Below are 20,199 nucleotides of genomic sequence, written 5' to 3' on the forward strand. Positions count from 1 at the left end.
TCCTTGCGGAGAGCTCCGCTCCATGTTGTGCAGACTGACAGCGCTCTCTCCTGACTCCAGGACTTGGAGAATCAGATGCACATAGCAGAGCAGAGGAGGAGGACCCTGCTGAAAGACTTCCATGACACGTAAGGTGGGAGCAGATGGCAGAGTGCAGGGGTGAGAGCGGCAAGCAACATGACGGTGGCTTCCTCGTGAGACACAGGCACCGCCTCTGGGAAAACACAGCCAAGGACAGACCCACCCCCGCCCCTTGCAAAACAGACACATGCAAACACCACCTCTTAGTCGGTTCCTGTTCTTATCTCTGCGTTTTGTTTCTGCCAGGCTGGAGGGCAGAGGTCAGAATGGCATAGTTCACAGGACACTTTCCTCCCGCCCTGGATGGTTTTGGAGGGAGGGAGTTTTTTCTGAATGGCTGTTAATAGTATTAGATCATTACAACTTATGTAATTTTCAACGGTTGTACAATTATACAAACAAAGCTTAGAATAACACACAACCCTTTTTAAAAATAAATTGGCAGTGGAGTGTTTTTCCTCAATAATCTGCTTGTAAATTCCATGGGCTTTTTCTCCCTCCCTCTGCCTCCAAATCCTCTTAGGCACTGAGAGTTGTGAAGCCACCCAGCTGCGTTCCCCTTTCCTCCTGTAACACGTGCTTCATAGCATTGGCCAATGACTGCATGAGGAGAGTGGCTGGTTCTCAGGGGGGCGGCTGGAGGTCTGAGCCTGAGTGCCTCTGGCTGCAGATTAACGCAGTGGTGTGTGGTATCTCTTCTGTGGAACACCCCAGCAAGAGTTTGTGCTGCACAAATGGAGGCATGATGGAGACGGTGTGCCCAGGTACAAGTGGGAGCCTTGCCGTCAGAGAGTTTGTCTTCTGCATGGATTTTTGCCTTACTTGTTTTATTGGAGTGCGGGTGTTCTTTGCTGCAAAGACTACAGCAGTGAGGGACTGTTAAATTGCAGCTGTCCTGATGGTGTTGGACAGAGCCTGGTGGTGTGCAGCAGCTTGGAATAAGCTGTGTTGTGTCAGTGTCTGCAGGTTGGCAAAGATCAGATCAGTCTCACCTGCTGTGTTACCTGGATAAACAAGGCTGATCCTGTTCCTTCAGCTAAGGGAGAAGAGCCCTGTTGACATGAGCCCTGACACATGTGGGTCATGTAGTCAGGCTTTTGGGAATGAATGCACGGTGCTGTTGGAGCCTGTGCTGAGCCATCTTGGAAAGTAACTGGCAGACTTCACTTTATTTCTATCTCCATGTGAATGATGCTGAGTGGATCCTGTGAATCCTATCATGTTTGCAGGGGCTTGGAGCTCTTCTACAACCTTTATTTTTTAATGTGAAACCTAAGTAAATTGAGATATGTGAATGCCTTGTTCATCTTGGGAAGGAACTAACCTCAAAGCAGTTACTGTAATGTCAGCACATGAGCAGGCAGTTACTTACCAGGTCACAGGTTAATAACAGGGGTAGTAGACTCTGCAAGTCTCTCTGGTGCTCTCTATCTGCTCTAGGCTGGCAGAAATGGAGTAGATGGAGTCCCCCGCTCTAGGCAGAAAGGAGTGGAATTCCCTTCCCTGCTGCTCCTGTGAGCATTGCCCTGACACAGCCCAGTGCTAGGATGTCACCCTGGATGGATTGAAGGGTTGTTAGTTTCTGCATAACTGAGGAAACTAGAACTGTGCTTTGGGAGCTACATTTTTCTGTCTGAAATGTGGCTACCTTGTGGCTCTGGTAGCCAGCACGGTGTTGTAGATTTAACAGTGTAAAGGTGGCAAAAGCAGAAGGCACCTTGGTTTGGGAAAGAAATAGCTGTTATATGAACTAATCCTTTGAGCAGAGTTTGGAGAATACAACAGTGTGGAGATTCAGTGCTTTTACAGGTCTTTAAAGACATCCTGTGTATTGATGTAGGCTACGAGTTGGCATTATTGTTAAGCTAGCTGCATTCAGACGAGATTTAGCCTCTTTGCAAGAGGTATGTGGAGGTGTCTAATTCCCACAGCTCAGCCCTGCCTGTTTGTCCCTGCGCAGCAGGTCAGCTTTGAGCAAGGATGAGCATATTTTCTCCGGGTGCTTTGTCACAATTTTCATGCATAGCTAGAGCAGCTCCATCCCTAGCTGGAACCAACCCCTGTGGGCACTGAGAGCTGATTTGCAGTTCAGACTGCTGCAACACCTGGGTGATGAGCACTGTGGAAATGCCCAGCGCCAGGTGCTGCTTGGGAAGCCCCCTCACTCTCCGGGATCACCTGCAGCTCCAGCTTTGTCAGCAGGTTGTGTTCCCTCAAACAGTCCTGGCAGGGGATGCTGAGAATTTCCTGGTTCTCATGCACAGCTCCTCTATCCACTCTCTGCCCCTGGCTCCTGCGGGGCAACTCAGGTGTCATCTCTTGCACCCTTCAATCTGCTGCTGGTGCCATCAGAGGCAGGTGCCTGTCAGGAAGGAAAAGGGGAGCTCTGAAGAGCAAAGGCGAATGGCCCAAGTCTGCTCTTGCATGTGGGAGGAAACAGGGTTCCCCCCTGCAGCAGTAGCGTGTCTGTCTTGAGACGCTTTTCTCCCTCCCTCCTTGCAACTAGCTGCTCGCTGTCCCCTCGCCAGCCTGCCTCACACTTCAGCTTTGCTCACGGTTGCTCCCCTCTAACAGTCCTGAGGCTTCTCAGGCAGTAACCCGGCGTTTTCTGTTGGTTCGAACTGCATGACTGCTGCCCCGCACACGGGCAGGTGTGCTGTGCCAGCGCGGGGCGGGATGGCAGGAGGTTTCTGTACTAGAATCGCGCACTCCAGGTTTTAAGACGTTTTCAACAGGCGATACATAGAACTTTATTTTTCAATGAGACGTGTTCTAGGGGTTTTTCCGGCTCGGCGGGGCGGCTGCAGTTTTCTCAGGTAGCTGGGGCTGCTGCGGGAGCCGAGTGTGATGCAGAGCGCTGCCCTTTCCTGGCTGCCTCAGGGCGTTGGGGGGGAGATGTCTGCCAGGAACAGGGGCTGCTCCTAGCCTTCCCCCAGAGGCTGGTGGGGGGCAGGCAGAGGAGGCTGCCCTTGAGATGTTTGCCAGAGGTGAAGTGGTTTATTTGAAATAAATTGTGAATTTCTAATTTTAAACGTGTGCAGAGTCTTCATTCTGCAGAGGAAGTGTGGCCGGCCCTACTCCCGGCGCAGGGAGGGCAGGGCAGGGCAGGACAGGGCTCCGGCGCCCCAGCCAGCTCCTCCTTGCTTTCCTGTGCCTGGGGGGTGTACCCCACAGCTCGGCGCAAGCGAATGGGGCCTTGCAGCCACCAGGCTTTGTAGTTGGTTTAATAAAAGGTGTCACCTCTGCCCCTCGCCTGCCCTGTACCCCCTCCTGGCCCTGCGGGGTGGAGGGGGCCCCCGCCCCCGGTCCACAGCAGAAGATGCCTCCTGGCTGCAAGCCATCGCAGAGGACACGCGGGTGCTCTGCTGCTCTGCCGCCTCTCCTCCAGTGATGCGAAACACGACGCCTTTATGTCCTCTATTTTTCACTGAAAAAGTGGACGCAGGGTGTCCGGTTTCGTAGCGGAAGACAACGGGGGAAGGTCGGCCGCGGCAGAGGACAGACAACGGCGCGGAGACACCGCAGGCCACACGTGCCCTCACTAGCTATGGCTGCGCCTGAAGCCAGAGGCTGTCTTCACTCAAGATGGCCACTCGCTCCGGGGGGGGCGTGCCCTCACTAAAGATGTCCGCCACCTCGCTCTTCCTCGCCCGCCCGCCCGAAGCCGGCTTGCCCTTAGCTAAGATGGAGGCATCCTTGATGAGAGCGCGCGACGCGTGCGTGGTGACGTGTTGCCGCGGCGACGGTTGCCGGGAGACCAGCAATGGCGGCGGCAGGGGGGGCGGCGGAGGGGCGGCCGCTACCCGGGCCCCCAGGCGGGCGCCCGCGGCCCGTGTGCTCGCGGCCCTACTTCGTGGTGCTCATGGTCTTTGCGCATCTCTACGTGCTCAACGTGCTGGGGCTGCTGCTCTTCGTGCACCTCAGTGCGGGCGACGCCGACCCCGACCCGGACCTGCCTCCCGCAGCCCCGAGCCCCGGCCCCGCCCCCACCGCTGCCCTGCCCCGCCGCGAGGGCATCAAGGCAAGGCCCGGGGGGCATGACCTGTGACCCCTGACCTGAGACAGCGCATCAGTGCCCAGGGGCTGTGACCTCTGACCCCCGTCTCTCCCCTCAGGTCGGCCATGAGCAGCGGCTGGAGCTGGTGCCAGGCCGGGTGCACGTCATGAGGACCCTCAGCCTGAAGCCACTGCTCTTCGGTAAGGCGCGGGGCAAGGCAAGGCGGGCCGGGGCTCGCGCGTCCGGGAAGCTCCGCGGTCCCCCACCGCCGCCCGCCCGTCCCTGTGCATGGGCTGCAGGGCCGCGGGCCGCGCTTGCACACAGACCCGCATGAGCGCAGTTGGCCAGGGCAGCAGCGCCCATCACAGGCAGCCGCGGTGCTTCTGGTCAGCCTGTGAGCGGATGGGGAAGGAGGACGGGCCTGTTCGTTTGCCCTCGGGCACGCTGCCCATGAGTCCTGCCAGGTGCGGGGCAGAGCGGTGCTGGCGCCTGCCTGCGGGAGACGGATCATGTGGGCACCTCCTCATGTCGAGACACAGTGCCAGGGCAGCTAGGAAGATGTGCAGAGGGAGGCAGTGCCGGGCTCCCGAGCGACATGGGCGCAGAGTGCTGCCAGCGCAAGCGGGGCTGCTTGGTCTGATCGCAGTTGCTGCGTGGGGTTGGGGCCAGGGGCTTTGTAAGGAACTTTCTTTTCCTCTCGATCAGGAAGCGAGGAAAGGCCTTGTGGTCACTCATGCTCCCTGCCTGGCAAGGTGCTGCCCAGGCAAGCAGCCGCTCTAGTTGTTTCACTCCCTTGTGAACAGAGGCTGGTCGCTTGTGGCAACTGTTGAGAAGAGTGGGTTTGGAGGGCTGGCTGGGGTTTTTCCCAGGGTTTCCCCCCACCCCCAAACATCCCTGCCTTGCTTTTGTTTTAAATCTAGGGACCAAAGTGCTTGCTGGGAGTGCTGCAGAGCTCGCTGAGGGCAAGGGAGGGGGCAGAGGGTCCTGGTCCTCTGGTAAGAGTGGTCGGCCAGGTCTGTGGTAGGGGCACTGACAGAGGAAATGGGTGACAAGTTGGTGAGGGGGTGGCCTCCTGTAGCCCCTGTGCATGGCCCTGAGCTCACGCTCCTTTCCCTTTCCACAGGCACAAAAGCCCTCCATGTGAAACCCACTCCATCCTGCATTTTGACCCCCATGGACAGCCTGGTTCTCCTGGCACTTGGTTCTAGGCTTCCTGGAAGTTCTCTCTGTCCCACTGGGAAGTGCCTGCATTCATCTTCCTGGCAGTAACGATTCCTGAGCTCTCTTGGTAGGGCAGAGAGAAACTGTGCCTAGGGCAGGTACTGGCACAGCACTATCACTGACTTCTGCATGGCACTGTCCCTTCCTCTGATAGGGAAAGGCAGGCACAGTGGCTGACACAGAGCGAACCACACACGTTTCTTGTTGGATCCCTTTAATGCAACAAGCATCCTTCAGAAACCTGCAGCTCGGTCATCATCGGGTCTGAATACACAGTATTCATAACTCACACGTTCCAACAGTGTTCCTTCTGGCAGTGGGAGAGGACCCAGATGTGGAGTGAATATCTTCCAACAGTCACCCCCATGATAAGAGCAGTGAGACAGAGTGTGGCCTGGGGGTACAGGACAATTGGGTTTTGCTAGTCCAGTTTCCCTGGGTCCTGGCTGTTTTGTCTTTGTGAATGCTGTTTATTTCAGAGAGCTGGTCCCAGCCTTCAGGAAAGCTGTGGACCATCAGCAGACTTAGCCTGGCACTCCAGCCCCTCTGTCTGACACGGGAGGACTTGCTCTGGAGAGGCAGTGCTACAGGAATGTACTCAAAGTTCAAAAAGAGGCCTCCTTCTAGCTGGCTCTGCTTTGTCCTGGGACTGGAGAGCTCACTGGGTAAGGGGGGCAGTGGGAAGTCTCCCTCACCCCTGCATTCCCTGGCTGTCAGTGCACATCTTTCTTGAGCAGTTCCCAGCTAACTCCATACCGTAGGCAAGGCCTGTGCAGCCTGGCTGTTCACAGACCAGCTGGCAGTGCTGAGCTGGACTGACAACTAAGGGGGAATCTTCCCTCCTGACACAGGGGCCGGGGCCCAGCTGACCTCCCTGACCCTATTTCAATAGGGGAAGGCCTGGGGACTCCATCCCTGACTTTAGGGAAGTCTCGTGGCCAATTAGTGCCATCATTAGGGAGACAATGGTATCAGATGCATCTCCAGCTAGGGGATGTTTACAGTGATTTGCTGGTGATCAGCTTCCCTGTTGTAGGAAAGCAGTAAATCCTGCCCTGGGGCTTCCCTTTCTCCAGGGCACTAGGTCAGGGGCATCATTAGGTGCTAACAAAGGTGCTAACGAGCAGTTGGTGCAATAAAAGATATTACCATAATAACCTTGCCTCTCCAGCTCCCTGAACCGCCTCCAACTGCCCTGCTTTCTGCCTTCTCCAGTTTGCCCACTGCCCTGAACTTCTGTGGGAGTGGGAGAGCAGAACTCTCTCATGCTGGCCTTGCCTCTCCCTGCTCTGGCCCTGGCCTGGTGCTGCAGGGTTGAGGCTGCCAGAGGGCTGCGCTCAGTGCTGCCTTGTGCTAGCGCGGTACAAAACTAAGCCCTTGCTCCCCTGCACAGGGAGCCTGGGAGGTACAAGGTGTGATGGAGGATACAGCTCCCTTGTCTCTTCCTGCCAGGCAGGTGACCCACATGATACCTCTGTGCCTGGAACAGCCTGTGGCCCTGTGTTGAAGATCAGTAACAGCGCTGAAGTGCCTATGGCATGTTGCTGGGAGGGAACAGGCAGGGCTAATTAGTGGGTGTCTCCATGGGGCAGCTCTGACCTAAGGGGTCCCCTTCACTTTCGCTGTGATGCTTCCAGCTGGGCTCCAGTGTGGCGGGAGGAGAGTGCTGTGCCCTCTGGAGCAGCAGTGCCTCCCTAGCCTCTTACAGGGATCCCATGGTGTAATGCTCTGGCCTGGACCCTGGCTAGCAACTACATCTGACCCACTCAAGCGCCTGGTGCTCCAAGCCCCTTCCCCTGGCCAGGGCTGGCACGGGTCGTGCTCTAGGCCTGGGGAGGCAGCAGCCTGCCAGCCTATCTGCGGCACCGGTGCTGCTTCCAGCGCCGCACAGCCAGCTGCAGGGCTCGGTTCCTTCTGTGCCAGTCGTAGGCCTTGTTCACCACCAGGCGGCCCTGGTGCATGGTCCCACTGACGACATAGACACCTGCCTGTGTCCCCCGCATGATGTTGTGCACACACGTGGCGTCCAGGTCCAGCCACTGCTGCAGCTTGGGGTAGGTGTCGGCCCACAGCAGGGGGCCGTGCTTCAGCATCTCCACCCTGGTGTCCAGGCTGAAGCCAGCCAGGGTAGACGTCACGTTCCTCCGGGATATGCGGATTTTTGCGGCTGGGGGAGCAGGAGACAGACACATGGAGATGTCCTAGTGGGGTCCCTCCTGCAGCCAAAAAGCCAGCTCCAGGCTTCCCCTCCCTACCCAATCAGTGCGACTGCACGGAGCTTGGGAGCTTCCTGAGCAGGCCCACGTGTTCCCTGGACCTGATCCTAGCTCTCTGCTCTTGCTCTTTGCTGGAGCAGAGAGAGTGAAGGGGGTGCCAGGATCACTTGAAGCAGCTGGGCAAGGGCCCCCCACAGCCCTGCCCTGACCTCCAGCTCCACCTCTGTTCCAGAGACCCAGGCAGTGGCAGGACTGGGCTCAGCACTGGTGCTGTGGGGGATGGCATGGCTGATGGCTGTGGACAGCCCCTTTGCTCCCAGCCCTTCGCTTGAGCAAAGACAGTGAGTTTCTGGGCGTGATGTGGATAGGAGTTACGAGAGCCACTGGCCTGACCCCGCTGGGTGCTGCCCGCCATGGAGACACTCAAGCTGCTTGGCTCCCCTCCACCCCCTGGGGGTCTGCAGCTCCCCAAGCCAGCTGGGGGAGAAGCACGGTACTCACTGAAGTCGCTGGCACAGAAGCCCTCCAGGACCTCCCTGGTAGTGCCGGCCTCCTGGAGCTCACAGTCGTTGCAGCTGGCTCGTGGTACGGCTGTAAGAGAAGGCATCAGAGCCTTCCTTGTGCACAACTAGCCCACTACCCTAGGGGCATAGGAAGGACAGCTCAGGCAGCTTCTGCCTCTCCCTTGGCTGTCCCCTCTTTGCTTTGCTTGGGCCGTTTCCTCCAGCTCTTTGCCTCCTGACTGGTGTCTAGTGAGAGCTGGAGCCCTGGCTGGACTGCTTCCTTGCCCCTGGAAACGTGGGTTATCTGGGCTAGGTCCTCCACAGACACCCAAACCTTGGGTGTGGCGAGGCCAGCACCAGGGCTGCACAGGTGTAAGGGCAGTTAGCTCAGAGCAGCACAGAGGAGCTGGCTTTTCCTCAGAGCTGCTACTCCGCCACTATCTGAGAAGCCCCCAGGAGTCCTGGGCAGGTCAGGCCCGTGGGGAGGAATCTTAGATGAACTCTGTGGCTGTTTCTGCTGTCTGAGGCGTGGGAGGTTTTAACCTTGGAAATAGAGTGTTGCCCCTGTAGCAGGATGCTTCTCAATGCCCTGGACAGCAGGGTGGGTTAGGAGGCTCCTTACCTCTCCGGCTGGCAGTCTCTTCGGGGGTGATGGCTGCGATGCACAGGCTGTGATCCGCAGGGAACTTGGCGCAGTTCAGGATTTCAGGCCATGGGTAGCCATAGCACTCCATGATGGGGGCGCAGCTGCTCCGCACGGCCTCGCACAGGCTGCGGCATGGGTAGATGAAGCTGGAGAGAGTTGGTGGGATTGAGGTGAGCCTTTCCCCATAGCCTTCCAGAGCCTGCTTAGGGGCTCACACTCCCTATCCATTGCCCTGCACCTTTCTCAGCCCAGGCCTCATTTGTCCCCATCTGTTAGATAGGGGACCATGCTCTTCTGGCCCTGTGCCCTCCAGGTTGGGAACCAAATGGAGCCTTGTATCTGGGGACCCCTCTGCTACACCAGCCTGTCAGACAGCCCTTGCTGCAGGGACAAGGGTGAGCAGTGGGAGCGAAGTGCCTGAGCCCAGGGAAGGCCAGGGAGCTGCCTCCTTCCCACGCCTCCCTGACAGGCAGCACAGGTGGCTGTGGGATGCTGAGGGGTTTGTGGCTCCGGGGCAGGTAGGGGAATGTCCGGGGAGGGTAAGCTGCTTGCATGCCCCAGGCAGAAAGCAGCATGGGATGAGCCTGGGGGGGTACAGAGGGGCTGGGGCAGGGAAGCGGGGCAGTCGCAGGGTCCGTGTGGGGCTGCTGGCATGCCGAGTGTAGCCTGAGGTGGAAGCTGGCAGGAAGAGCCCTGTGCCAGGCGGGTGCACAGCAAGGGGCTGGAGATGCCAACCAGCCACAGGCACCTTCCGCTCCCCTGGCAAGATGGTGGCAGCTTACCTTTCCAGGCAGACGGGAGCAAGGAGCGAGCAGAGCAGGATCCGGGCATCCGGGTGGCACTCCCTGGCCAGCAAAGGCAGCCAGCTGGAGGCCTGCTGAGTGGCCTCGGCCACGGTCTCGTGCTCCAGCAGGTTGGGCATCCTCATGTTGGTGTAGCCGAGGCCGTAGCACAGGGCCATGCTCTTGGGGACAGGCACGCACTGCGAGGTCCTGGGCAGGGTGTTCCCCTGGGCAGCCAGGTGGCCCGTGCCCAGCAGGGCCAGCAGCCATGGCCACGTCAGCACCCAGCCCCTGCCACTCTTTGGACCCATCTCTGGTGGGAGGCAGGCAGCAGATGTGCCGTTGCCCTCAGCCCCTGGCTTTTATAGGCCGGGAGTCCCTGTGCTAATCCAGTCTGGCTGGGGCAGCCCTCTCTGGGGGAGACAATGCTGCCCTTCTGCTTGCCAATTGCCCTGATTTCCTGTTTCCTGGGGGGCTTGGCTTGGACCAGAAGGTGCTGCTTGGCCCCTGACCCTGATTGACTCTCTGCCTGACAGGTCTCTGAGGCCCACCCCCTGCTCCCGCCTCCCGGATTAGTCGTTGTTGTTGTATAAACCCTGATGCTTCCCGCTCCTTTGTTTTTGCAGAGGAGCAATCAAGTGTCGCCCAAAGTCAATTAGGAGCCATTTGCTTAGCTCCAGCCATTGTTAAGGGCAGCAGGCTGGGCGCCCAGCCAGCACTTAACTGCTGCAGGGAGCTTTCGCACTGGCTCACACAGGGTCGCTGGCATCGTGCCGCCGGTGGCAGGGCACTGGCAGGGAGCCCTGCTGCAGGGCTCGGGGAGAGGCGCTCTCATGTGGCCTGCAGTTCAGATGCCCAGGCAGTTGTTTCACTGTCCACCTCCCGAGGGGCTGGCCTGTGTCCTGCTGGTCACTGTGGGGTGTGTGGTGCGTGCCTCAGGGACCCCTCTGTCCAAGAGGCCGTGGCTGCGGCTGGAGCCGGCTGCCTGGGAAGCAGGTGGCTGTCTTGGCCCTGGCTCTGACCGCTGCAGAGGTTCTGGGTCACAGCCATAGAGCAGGAGCTGGGAGCACTCCTGCAGCAGCTCTTGTCCTCACCCTCAACTGTCTGGGGCTGTTTGAACTTAGGTGGCATGTCCCATGGAGCCTCCCTGCGTCCTGTGGCTGCCGCTGTGTGCTCCAGGCACCGTTCAGCCAGAACTCCCCCAACCACGTGGGCACAGGGAGATGGTTTTGCTTTCAAAATGCCAGGCCCTCTTGGCATTAGCTGCCTGTGCCCAGCTTTGTGCTGCTGACCAGGGCCAGGTGGAGTGAGATTCCTGTGGGGTCCAGGGCAAAGCTGGCCCTGGGCACTGTGCAGCTGTCATGGCCTCCAGCCGACCCTCAAATACAAACCCACATCCATGGTGTCCTGAGCTGAGAGCTTCTCGCTGCGGGTGCTGAGCAAGTCCATTGGTGGTTGCTCTGGGCCCTGGGGTGTAGGGGCTGTGCCAGGCCATGTGTGACCATCTACCACACACTGAATTCCTGTCCTGAGGGCAGGGGAGGTCGACATGCCTGACAGTTTTGTTAACGCGAGTGCCTCATCTGCCCCTCCAGCGTAGCTGCCTGCCACCAGCCAGGCCCCGGCTCCCCACGTCCTGGGGAAGCTCTGGGATTTTCCAACTAGCTCCCCTTCTCTCTGCAGAAATTCCTGACTTCCTGACTGAGGAGGAGTGCAAGCTGATCATCCACCTGGCCCAGCTGAAGGGGCTGCAGAAGAGCCAGATCCTGCCCACCGACGACTACGAGGAGGCCATGGAGATGATTGAGATCAGCCAGATGGACATCTTCAACCTACTGGACCACAACCAAGATGGGCAGCTGCAGCTGAAGGAGGTAGAGGAGGGAAAGGGGGCCGGAGCAAGACCACTCTGTGCCCCTGGGTGACCTATGGTCTGTGGCTGCAGGTGCTGACGCACACCCGCCTGGGAAGCGGCCGGTGGATGACCCCCGAGAGCGTCCGGGAGATGTACACTGCAGTCAAGGCAGATCCTGATGGCAATGGTGAGTGCAGCCCTGGGGCAACCCTCCCCCAGTGTGATGGAGCCCCCGTGGCTTGGATGCATGGGCCTTGCCCGCATCTGTTCTGCAGCAGATTTCCTGCCCTGGCCCCCGCCCCATGGGGAAGAAGTGGCCAGAGCCCATGCCACATCCTGTCTGCAGAGCCTTTGGCCTGCCCTAGGCCCCGCAGCCCGTGCTCTCTGCCAGCTGCACAGCACCTGTGGAACTGGCCCTGGGGTGGCTGAGCCAGGGAGGCCTGTGGGTCTGTTCACGGGGGGGGCTGGAGTCCCAGGGTAGGTAGCACTGTGGAGGCCGGGGCGCTGCGTGAGATGCCACGGTGCATGGGCAGGTCACTTTGCCCTTCTCCCTCCCTGCCCACCCCACCCCACCCCACCCAAGTGTGCGAGTGTTCCCAGAGCCCCCCTCCCCCCGGCCTCCTGCTGGCCTGGTCCCCCTCTAATTAGAGCACTCTCAATGGAGTGCCTCTCCATTTCCTGGTTAAATCAAGTGCATGCACAGGCTGGGCCCACTCACTTCCAGTCGCCTGGCACGCTGAGCCACGCCGGGACCAGGGAGCCGCCCCCGCGCTGGCCCCATGCTCTTGTGGCTCGTGACCTCCTTGGCAGGCAGCGGGCGGAGGAGCTAGCCGTCTGCGGCTTCCCTGCTGTGAGCGCTCAGGGAGGGGAAGCCTCGGGGCCAGCTCCTGTGCCCGGCTCTGTGCCACTGGCAGGGCCTCATTTCTAGGCCTCTGCTTCCCTCCATTGTTGCCCGCAGCAGGGGCAGGCTGGGTCAGCCCCGGACGTGGCAGTGTCGTGGGCAGTGGGAAGGGGAAGGGCAGCAGGGAGAAGATGTATGCAGGCAGCTGGAAGTGGAGGCAGCCAGCAGTCTGGCTGTGCCCACACTGGGGGAGCTATCCCAAGCTGACCCTGTGACCAGGCACCCCTTTGGACAAGGGGCACCGAGGCCCTGGAAGCACCAGCTGGGGGCTGCAATCTCCCCTGCGCTTCACTGCACAGGCTGGCTTCCTCTGGAAAAGCAAAGCCCTGCCCTAGCACACTCCTATCTGGGTGGAATATCCTCTGCAGGACGTGTCTCCCCACACAACACAGGCACGTGCTGTCGTCTCCAGGTCATGCCTGTTGTGTGCACCCCTCAGCCAGGCACACACAGCTGTGGGCACTCGCAAGGGTTTGCCCTTTTCTAGGACAAAGCCCAGCGGTGCCTTTCTGAGGGCGAGGCACAGGTCGTGCGCACTGCTCAGAGCCAGCTGCTGACCCTCTCTCCTGCAGGCGTGCTGAGCTTGGAGGAGTTCAAGCAGCTTAACATCCGCGACTTCCACAAGTACATGGGGAGCCGGACTGTGAAGATGAGCGAGCTGGTGCGGAACAGCCAGCACACGTGGCTGTACCAAGGCGAGGGTGCCCACCACGTCATGAGGGCCATACGGCAAAGGTTCGGGGTCTGGGGAAAGGGGTGGAGACGGCGTCCACACGCTCACAGCCGAGCTGTCTGCCCACGCAGAGCCCTGCTGGGACAACCACGGCCTGTCTTGTTAGTGTTCACCCCGCTGGAAGGAGAAGAGCCCAGTTTCCCATTAGGACTCTAATTCATCTGCTAACGCAGCTCACGCTGTGCAGAGTCAAGCCTCCAGCACATCCTGCTTCCGGGGCAGCCCTGCAGAGCCACAAAGACTCCATGGAGCTGGTGGGGGGATAATTAATTAGAACTGACAGGAAGACTGATTGGGGGAGAGCAGCAATTTTCCCGTTACTGGGTTGCCAGCAATTACTGGGTTGATTGCATGTCTCACCTGAGTCCCAATTAGGCAGAACCAAGGCATTAGGAAGGGGGTTTCCTCCCCAGTCAGTGATGCCAGAGCTGCGACTGAAACCCCACCAGGGGAGGGCTGAGCCTGCTGTCTTCATCCAGGTTGGGAAGCAGGGTTGTATGAGCACTGTCAATGTGCATGGTCCCAGGGCCTGTGCTCCTTGCCTCCCTCTCCACCTGCCCTCAGGGACAGTCCCCCAGGCAGGGCCATCCCCATACAGGTTTGGGACTGCCCTGCATGTCATGGGTAGTCCTGGGGGACCTGAATTGGGGGTAGGCTTCTGAGCTGCAGAGCTGGCAGCCTCTCCCTCAGTGCCACTCCTGCCTCACCTGCTCTGTCCCTTGCCCCCAGGGTGATGCGCCTGACGCGCCTGCCCCCAGAGATCGTGGAGCACAGTGAACCACTACAGGTGGTGCGGTATGACCAGGGAGGGCACTACCATGCCCACATGGACAGTGGGCCTGTGTTCCCCGAGACCGCCTGCAGCCACACCAAGCTGGTGGCCAATGAGAGTGCTCCCTTCGAGACCTCGTGCCGGTGAGCAGGGCTGGAGGGGAGGGGGCTCGAGCCGGAAGCAGGATCTGTGCAGTTGTCAGATGCTGGGGGCCTTGTATGTGTGGCTGGTCTGACTGTGACCTCGGGAGCCAGCTCCAGAGGGTGCAGGAGAGGGGGAAGCCCGGGGAGAAGCAGGGGGCTGACCCTGGCAGAGGCAAGCACTGGGCCCTCCTTGCCAGAGTGTTTCTGCCCAACTCTGCTCCCCAGACAGCAACCCAGCCCAGCCCCTGGGTGATGGCGGGAGCCTGGTGTCCGAGCTGCAGGCTGCGCCCCCTCAACCGTGCTTTCTCGCAGCTACGTGACGGTGCTGTTCTACCTGAACAACGTGACCGGGGGTGGCGAGACGGTCTTCCCCATTGCTGACAACAGAACCTATGAGGAGATGGTAATACAGCCACCTCTGGCCCCCATGATGTGAACTGGAGCCTCTCATGCCCAGGGCAAGGCAGGGTCTGGGTCTTGGGTTCCTTATGCCTACCCTTGCAACTCTCTGTCACATCCTGGGCCCTTGCATTTCATAGTCCAATAGTGCCCACATCCAGGAAGGCGCAGAGCATGGTTCTCAGGGGTTGAGGTGGTGCCCTGCTAGGGGGGGGCATGGAGCATCTAGGGGCAGCAGCTGAAATCAGAGCTCGACGGGGCTGTTCCTGAGGCAAGCCGGGGCTGTCTGTTGTGGGCCGGGCCAGGGGCGCAGTGGTGTCGTGTGCTCAGCACTCTGGCACACTGCTGTATCGTACGTCTCAGTCTCTGATCCAGAACGATGTTGATCTGCGAGACACCCGGAAGAACTGTGACAAGGGCAACCTGCGCGTGAAGCCTCGGCAGGGCACGGCTGTCTTCTGGTACAACTACCTGTCGGATGGGGAAGGTACTGCCTGCCACGGGGCAGGGTGAACGGGCTCTGCTGCCTCCTGGCTGCTGGTGCGGGGGACCCCAGGGCATCACACGCACAAGGGAGATGGGGGGGGTCTGCAGCCTTGAGCTGGAATCGCTTCCTGCTGTCCCCACCGTGGGCTGTGGGACCCCTGCCCGTCCCGGGAGGCTGCAGGGCCAGTGTGCAGGCTCGTGACCTTGGCAGGCAGCGCGCGGAGGAGCTAGTGGCCTGCGAGACGCTAGGCTCTGTCCTTGTCAGCTGCAGGCAGCGAGGCCCAGGCTGTCCGGCCCCACCCTGTGGTGGGTGGCACCTGGCTACCCCTGCACGCGGAGATCTGGCCCGGGAGGCAGCGGGAGAGCCCGAGGGGGGGAGGAGCTGCCCTGCCCTGTGGTGCTGGGCCGTGCGGCCTGCCCCGCGCACAGCGTGCTGCCGTTGCCCTGCAGGCTGGGTGGGCGAGCTGGACGAGTACTCGCTGCACGGGGGCTGCCTGGTCACGCAGGGCACCAAGTGGGTAGCTAACAACTGGATCAACGTGGACCCCAACCGGTGGCGCCAGCTGCAGTTCCAGCAGGAGGTGGCTCGCTACGTGGGCGAGGACGTGGATGTGGGCGCAGGCGAGGGTGCGGCGGCCCAGAGCCAGCGGGCGGCGGACACGCCGGACAGTGATAAGCACGCGGAGCTCTAGGGACTCCTCGGCCGGCCCGGCCCGGCCCTCCGCACGCTGCCCGCGCCCCTGCCACGTGCCCTGCTCCTGCAGCCCGGGGCCCTCCCGGTGCGCACGCGCGGGAGGATGACGCCATCGCCGTCGCTGTCTCCGAGCAGCGCCCCCGGGCGGTGCAATAAAGGCGGCTGTGAGGCTCGGGCTCGGCCCTGCTCTGTGGGGGGGGCCTGGTAACGGGACGCGCACCGCCCCTAGCAACCGCGGGCCAATGGCGCGCCGCTTTGCAGAACCCGGAAGTGCGGCGGCGCCCGGCAGTGCGGGGCCGCCGGATTGGTCCGCCGGCGGGGGCCGTGCGCTGCGGGAGGGGGCCACGCCCTCGGGTTCCCGCGGCGCCGGCCCACGTGCGCGCCGGGGCCGCCATGGTGCAGGGCGAGGCTGGGGTCGCCGCTGCGATGGAGTCGCTGGTGCTGGTGGCGCCCGTCACCGCACTCGCCTTCGTAGGGGACGTGCTGCTGGCCGGTGCGTGCGGGGCGGGGCCGGGGCGCGGGGCCGGGCCCCGGGAAGGGCCCTCTCCTGACCCTCCCTCCCTCCCTCCCTGCAGGCGAGGGCCCCGGCGTGGTGCTCTACAGCCCGGCGGCGGGTGCGGGCGCGGGGCGCCGGGCGCGGCGGGTGCTGCGGGGCCACACGGTGCACGGGCTGCGCGAGCGGCGGGAGCCCCTGGCCGGCGCCGCGGGCCACGCGCTGGCCGCCTTCGGGGGCAAGGGCCTGGCTGTGCTGGAGCTGCGCGGGCGCGGGGCCGCGGCGGAGCTGGTGCCGCGGGGGCCGCCCTGCGAGCTGCACGACTGGGTGTGGGACGCGCGCTGGCTGCGGGGCGCGGGCGAGCAGCTGGCCCTGGCGCTGGCCCACAACGCCGTGGCACTGTTCGACTGGGCGGCGCGGCGCACCCTGCGCGAGGCGCGCTGCCAGGACCACAGTGTGCTCTACTCGGCACTGCTGGCCGGTGACACGTGGTGCGACCTGGCGCTGGTGGCTGGCACCGTGGGCAAGCAGCTGGTGGTGTGGCGTGCGGCCGAAGCGACCCAGGCGGATGGTGGGGTGCGGCCGCAGGCGCGCCTGACCGGCCACGATGGCGTCGTCTTCAGCATGTGCTACGCGCCTGGGCGCGGGCTGCTGGCCTCCGCCGCTGACGACCGCAGCGTGCGGCTGTGGGATGTGGGCGACCTGCGCGCCCCCCGCGCGCCCGCCCGCTGCCTCTGGGTGCGCTACGGCCACCAGGCGCGCGTGTGGGCCGTGCAGCTGCTGCACGACGGCCTGGTCAGCGCTGGCGAGGACTGCGCCTGCCTGCTGTGGAGCCCCGGCGGTGACGTCGTCCGCAGCTTCCAGGGGCACCGGGGCCGCGGTGTCCGGGCCGTGGCCGTGCATGAGGAGCGGGGCTGGCTGGCCACGGGCGGGATGGATGCAGGGACGCGGCTCTGGCACCTCCGTGGGGACGGGCTGCAGCAGCAGGACCTGGTCATGCCCCCTGGCAGCGGGGCCCCCCGGGCCGTGCAGTTCGTGGATCCCAACCAGTTGCTGGTGCTGACGGACGCGGGCGCCGTCCATGCCTGCGACGTGGGCTCTGGGCGCTGCAGCCTGGTGCTGGAGGACGGGCGCTTCTGCTCCTATGGGCTGCTGGAGGTGGCGCGGCCACCAGGCCGAGCCGTGCTGGTTGCCATGGGCAGCCTGGCGGGGCTCGTCCGGGTCTTCCCCTTGGAGCACGTGGCAGGTGGGGCGGAGCGGCAGCTCTTTGCAGGCAAGGTGCACAGCCTGAGCTGGGCCCCGCGCCCAGGCAGGGACCCTGGCACCTGCGTGCTCTTCGCCTCGGGCCCTGAGGGTGCCTTGCTCTGGCTGGAGGCCTGCTGCGGCCCTGGGGGCCAGGGCTTGGTGCTGATTCCCCGGGGACGCTACCTGCTGCCACCTTGCAAACACCGCTGGCACACCAGTGCTGCCTTCCTGCCCCAGGATGGGTTCTGGGTCTGCGGCGACCGCAGGGGCTCCCTGCTGCTCTTCCCCTGTGCCCCGGATCCTGCCGGAGGGGAGGGAGAGAGTGAGCAGCCCCCGGCCTGCAGAGATGCCCCCGAGCGTGCTGACGAGCCCCCCGTGCAGGGTCCCGTCTCCCTCCTCTTCGGGCTGCATGGGAAGGCAGGTGTGACCTCGGTGACCTGCCACGAGGGCCTGGTGTACAGCACGGGCAGGGACGGCTGCTTCCGGCAGCTGCGGGTGCGAGCCGGGCAGCTGGAGATGCTGCGGCGCCAGAGGCCTGGCAAGGGGCTGGAGTGGGTGGAGGAGCTGCGCTTCACACCCGACGGCGACCTGCTGGTGCTGGGCTTCCACGCTGATAGTTTCGTGCTGTGGAGCACCCGCGCCGGCGCCCTGCTGCGCTGCCTGCCCTGCGGCGGGGGCCACCGCTCCTGGAGCTACCACCGTGGCACGGCCACGGATGCCTTCGCCTGGGTGCAGGCCAGGGCGGTGCGCATCTGCTGTGGCCAGGCGGGCTCCTCCGGGCTGCAGGTGCTGCGTGAGGCCCTGCATGGGCGGCAAGTCACAAGTGTGCGGCATGTGGGGGCCGTGCTTGGACCGGGCCACCCTCCCATGCATGTGCTCGTCACGGGCAGCGAGGACACCACAGCCATGGTCCTGGCCCTCGACACGGAGGACGGCACGGCCACGCCGCTCACCACACTCAGCGACCACATCTCTAGCATCAGGGCCTTGGCCGTGGCTGCCGGGAGCAAGCCTGCACCTGGGGAGCTGTCGGCCCTGCTGGTGTCGGCGGGGGGCCGGGCGCAGCTGGAGTGCTACCGGCTGCTGCTGAGCGCAGCCCCCTTGGGCCCAGCTGGCATCAACTGCCAGGTGCTGCACGTGGCCTCCCACCGGCTGGACGAGCGCTGGGACCACATGAGAAACAGGCACCGTGTCATCAAGATGGACCCTGAGACAAGGTGACCCCCCCCCCCCCCCCCCGGGTGCCAGATGGGCCCCAGATGAGGGGCTGGGGGCTCTTTGGGTGGGGCTGGCAGGGCTATGCTGCTCCTGTGCGTGGGGCAGGGGCCCTGGGGCCTGGTTCTGCAGATGGAGTGACAGTGCCACGTGCTCCAGGTACATGCGCATTGCGGTTGTGGCTGGCACCGATGCCACAGAGCTGCCGCCACCTTGCCTGGTCCTGGCTGCTGCCTGCAGCGATGGATCTGTGCGGTGAGGCCCTGCGGGGGCTGGTTTTGGAGGGGGCTGTGGGGGGGCAGAGCTCCATGGGCGCAAGGGCCCAGCTGGAAGTGCCCTTGGCTGGTTTGGCTGGAGGCAGGGAGCTAGGGGAGCCCCTGCCCTGGTGCTGACCCCCATTGCGTTGCGGGCGCAGGCTGTTTGTGCTACAGGAGGCTGCCCGGCGCCTGCGGCTGGTCGCCGAGTCCTTCCACCACCAGCGCTGCGTCCTCCAGGTGGAGGCCTTTGTGCACCGGCCGGCTGGCCGTGCCAGGTGAGTGCCAGCCCCTCCTGCCTGGGTGGGTGAGGGGCAGGGACCCCAAGCAGCAGCCGGCATTGCCCACAAGCCCCTGGCAAGGAGCAGCCCGGGGTCGAGGCATGGAGTCAGCAGGGGCTACCTTGGCTGCGGGAGCCGTACGGTGTGGAGCATCCTGTGCCCCCGACTACGCTCCCAGCCTGCCCGTTTCCCCAGGAAGCACTTCCTGTGCAGTGCTGCCACCGATGGCAACATTGCCTTCTGGGATATCACCGCCACTGTCGCTCAGGTCATGGCAGCCCCGGAGCCAATGGATGAGGAGACGCAGCCCTGGGGTGAGCGATGCTCTGGCTGCTGCCCGCACCCCCCCCCCCCCGTGGTGCGAGTCCAGCACTGATGCCCCTCTGCCCTGCAGACCTGGGTGCCCCGGTGCTGACCGTCCTGGCACACAGCTGCGGCGTGAACAGCCTCCACATCCTGGAGACACCCAGCGGGTGCTTCCTGGTGGCCAGCGGCAGTGACGATGGCTCCATCCACGTGTGCGTTGTGGCCGTGGGTGCAGCCACCACTCAACTCCTGCTGCAGGAGCAGCTGCGGCAGCCAAGCGCCCATGCAGCCCCTGTGACAGGGCTGCGGCTGTTGCAGCCCGACCTGCTGGCTTCTGCCTCTGTGGACCAGCGCCTTGTGCTGTGGCACCTGGGCAAGGCAGGCCTTGCCTTCCTGGGTGCCAGGTTTTGCCCTGTGGCAGACGTGGCCGACCTGGACGGCTGGGAAGCCACGGGGCCAGAGGAGCAGCCAGGCTACTGCTGTGCACTGGCCGGGCAGGGCCTGGAGGTCGTACGGTGCCAACGCTGAGTGGGCAATAAAGGGCTGGTGACCTGTGGCCACGCTGGCACTCGTTCCTGGGAGGGGGGGCAGGGGTTGGGACCATGCAGCTGCTGCAGGGAACACTCAGCCCTTGAGCCTCATGCCTATTTTGTGCCCAGCTTGCAGCTGCCTGTGCCCTTGCTGTGGCTGCTTCAGAGCTGCAGGCTTGGCTGGGCTGTGGTGCTGCAGACACAGCTCTCCAAGCGAGGTGTGGGGCAGGTGCCCCATGGGCACTGTGGCAACCAGCACTGCCGTCCATGACCCAGGTGCTGGCGCTACCGTGTCAGACCTACTGCCTGGCTGGGCTGCACTGGGCATGCAAGGGCAACCCTGCCCTGTGGGAGACATCAGGAGGTAGAGATGGAGCTTCTGGGTGTATGGGGAGAGCGCTACTAAGCCGGGCTCGGTGCCGCGTGGTCCATGAGAGGCTGCTGCT

At 62.8% G+C, this 20,199-nt stretch overlaps 4 protein-coding genes across 8 annotated transcripts in view; 3 read left to right on the top strand and 1 right to left on the bottom strand.

Moving 5' to 3' along the window:
* The window catches only part of ARIH2 (ariadne RBR E3 ubiquitin protein ligase 2), a 34,628-nt gene extending 31,515 nt beyond the window's left edge, over positions 1-3,113 (top strand). For both annotated transcript variants that reach the window (XM_090022730.1, XM_090022731.1), the window contains one exon: positions 61-3,113. In XM_090022730.1, coding sequence (XP_089878856.1) covers positions 61-132 — 72 coding nt within the window. In that variant the 3' untranslated portion in view covers positions 133-3,113. The remainder of the gene's footprint in view (positions 1-60) is intronic.
* Positions 3,114-3,793: 680 nt separating this feature from the next.
* On the top strand, positions 3,794-15,599 carry P4HTM (prolyl 4-hydroxylase, transmembrane). Of its 4 annotated transcripts, none has more exons than XM_090022727.1 (10): positions 3,794-4,102; positions 4,197-4,278; positions 4,999-5,073; positions 11,130-11,320; positions 11,392-11,488; positions 12,775-12,937; positions 13,665-13,850; positions 14,163-14,253; positions 14,625-14,736; positions 15,186-15,599. In XM_090022727.1, the coding sequence occupies exons 1-10, from the start codon at positions 3,845-3,847 to the stop codon at positions 15,425-15,427; spliced, it is 1,497 nt and encodes a 498-aa protein (XP_089878853.1). In that variant the 5' UTR covers positions 3,794-3,844; the 3' UTR covers positions 15,428-15,599. The 4 variants fall into 4 exon arrangements, with proteins under 4 accessions (XP_089878853.1, XP_089878852.1, XP_089878854.1 ...); XM_090022726.1 differs by having other exon boundaries at positions 3,796-4,102; positions 14,613-14,736; XM_090022728.1 differs by lacking the exon at positions 4,999-5,073 and having other exon boundaries at positions 3,800-4,102; positions 14,613-14,736.
* On the bottom strand, positions 7,153-9,888 carry LOC149855982 (secreted frizzled-related protein 5-like). The gene is made up of 4 exons (XM_090022551.1): positions 9,447-9,888; positions 8,641-8,810; positions 8,017-8,106; positions 7,153-7,466 (listed from the first exon to the last, which is right to left on the bottom strand). The coding sequence occupies exons 1-4, from the start codon at positions 9,755-9,757 to the stop codon at positions 7,153-7,155; spliced, it is 885 nt and encodes a 294-aa protein (XP_089878677.1). The 5' UTR covers positions 9,758-9,888.
* A 140-nt stretch (positions 15,600-15,739) lies between the features above and the next one.
* WDR6 (WD repeat domain 6) lies at positions 15,740-19,779 on the top strand. The gene is made up of 6 exons (XM_090022725.1): positions 15,740-15,922; positions 16,005-18,384; positions 18,542-18,637; positions 18,798-18,914; positions 19,113-19,231; positions 19,312-19,779. The coding sequence occupies exons 1-6, from the start codon at positions 15,823-15,825 to the stop codon at positions 19,749-19,751; spliced, it is 3,252 nt and encodes a 1,083-aa protein (XP_089878851.1). The 5' UTR covers positions 15,740-15,822; the 3' UTR covers positions 19,752-19,779.
* The last annotated feature ends 420 nt before the right edge of the window (positions 19,780-20,199 follow it).

This window comes from Crocodylus siamensis, chromosome 11 (genome assembly GCF_052110815.1).
Source record: "Crocodylus siamensis isolate JL-2025a chromosome 11, ASM5211081v1, whole genome shotgun sequence".
Taxonomy (NCBI): domain Eukaryota; kingdom Metazoa; phylum Chordata; order Crocodylia; family Crocodylidae; genus Crocodylus; species Crocodylus siamensis.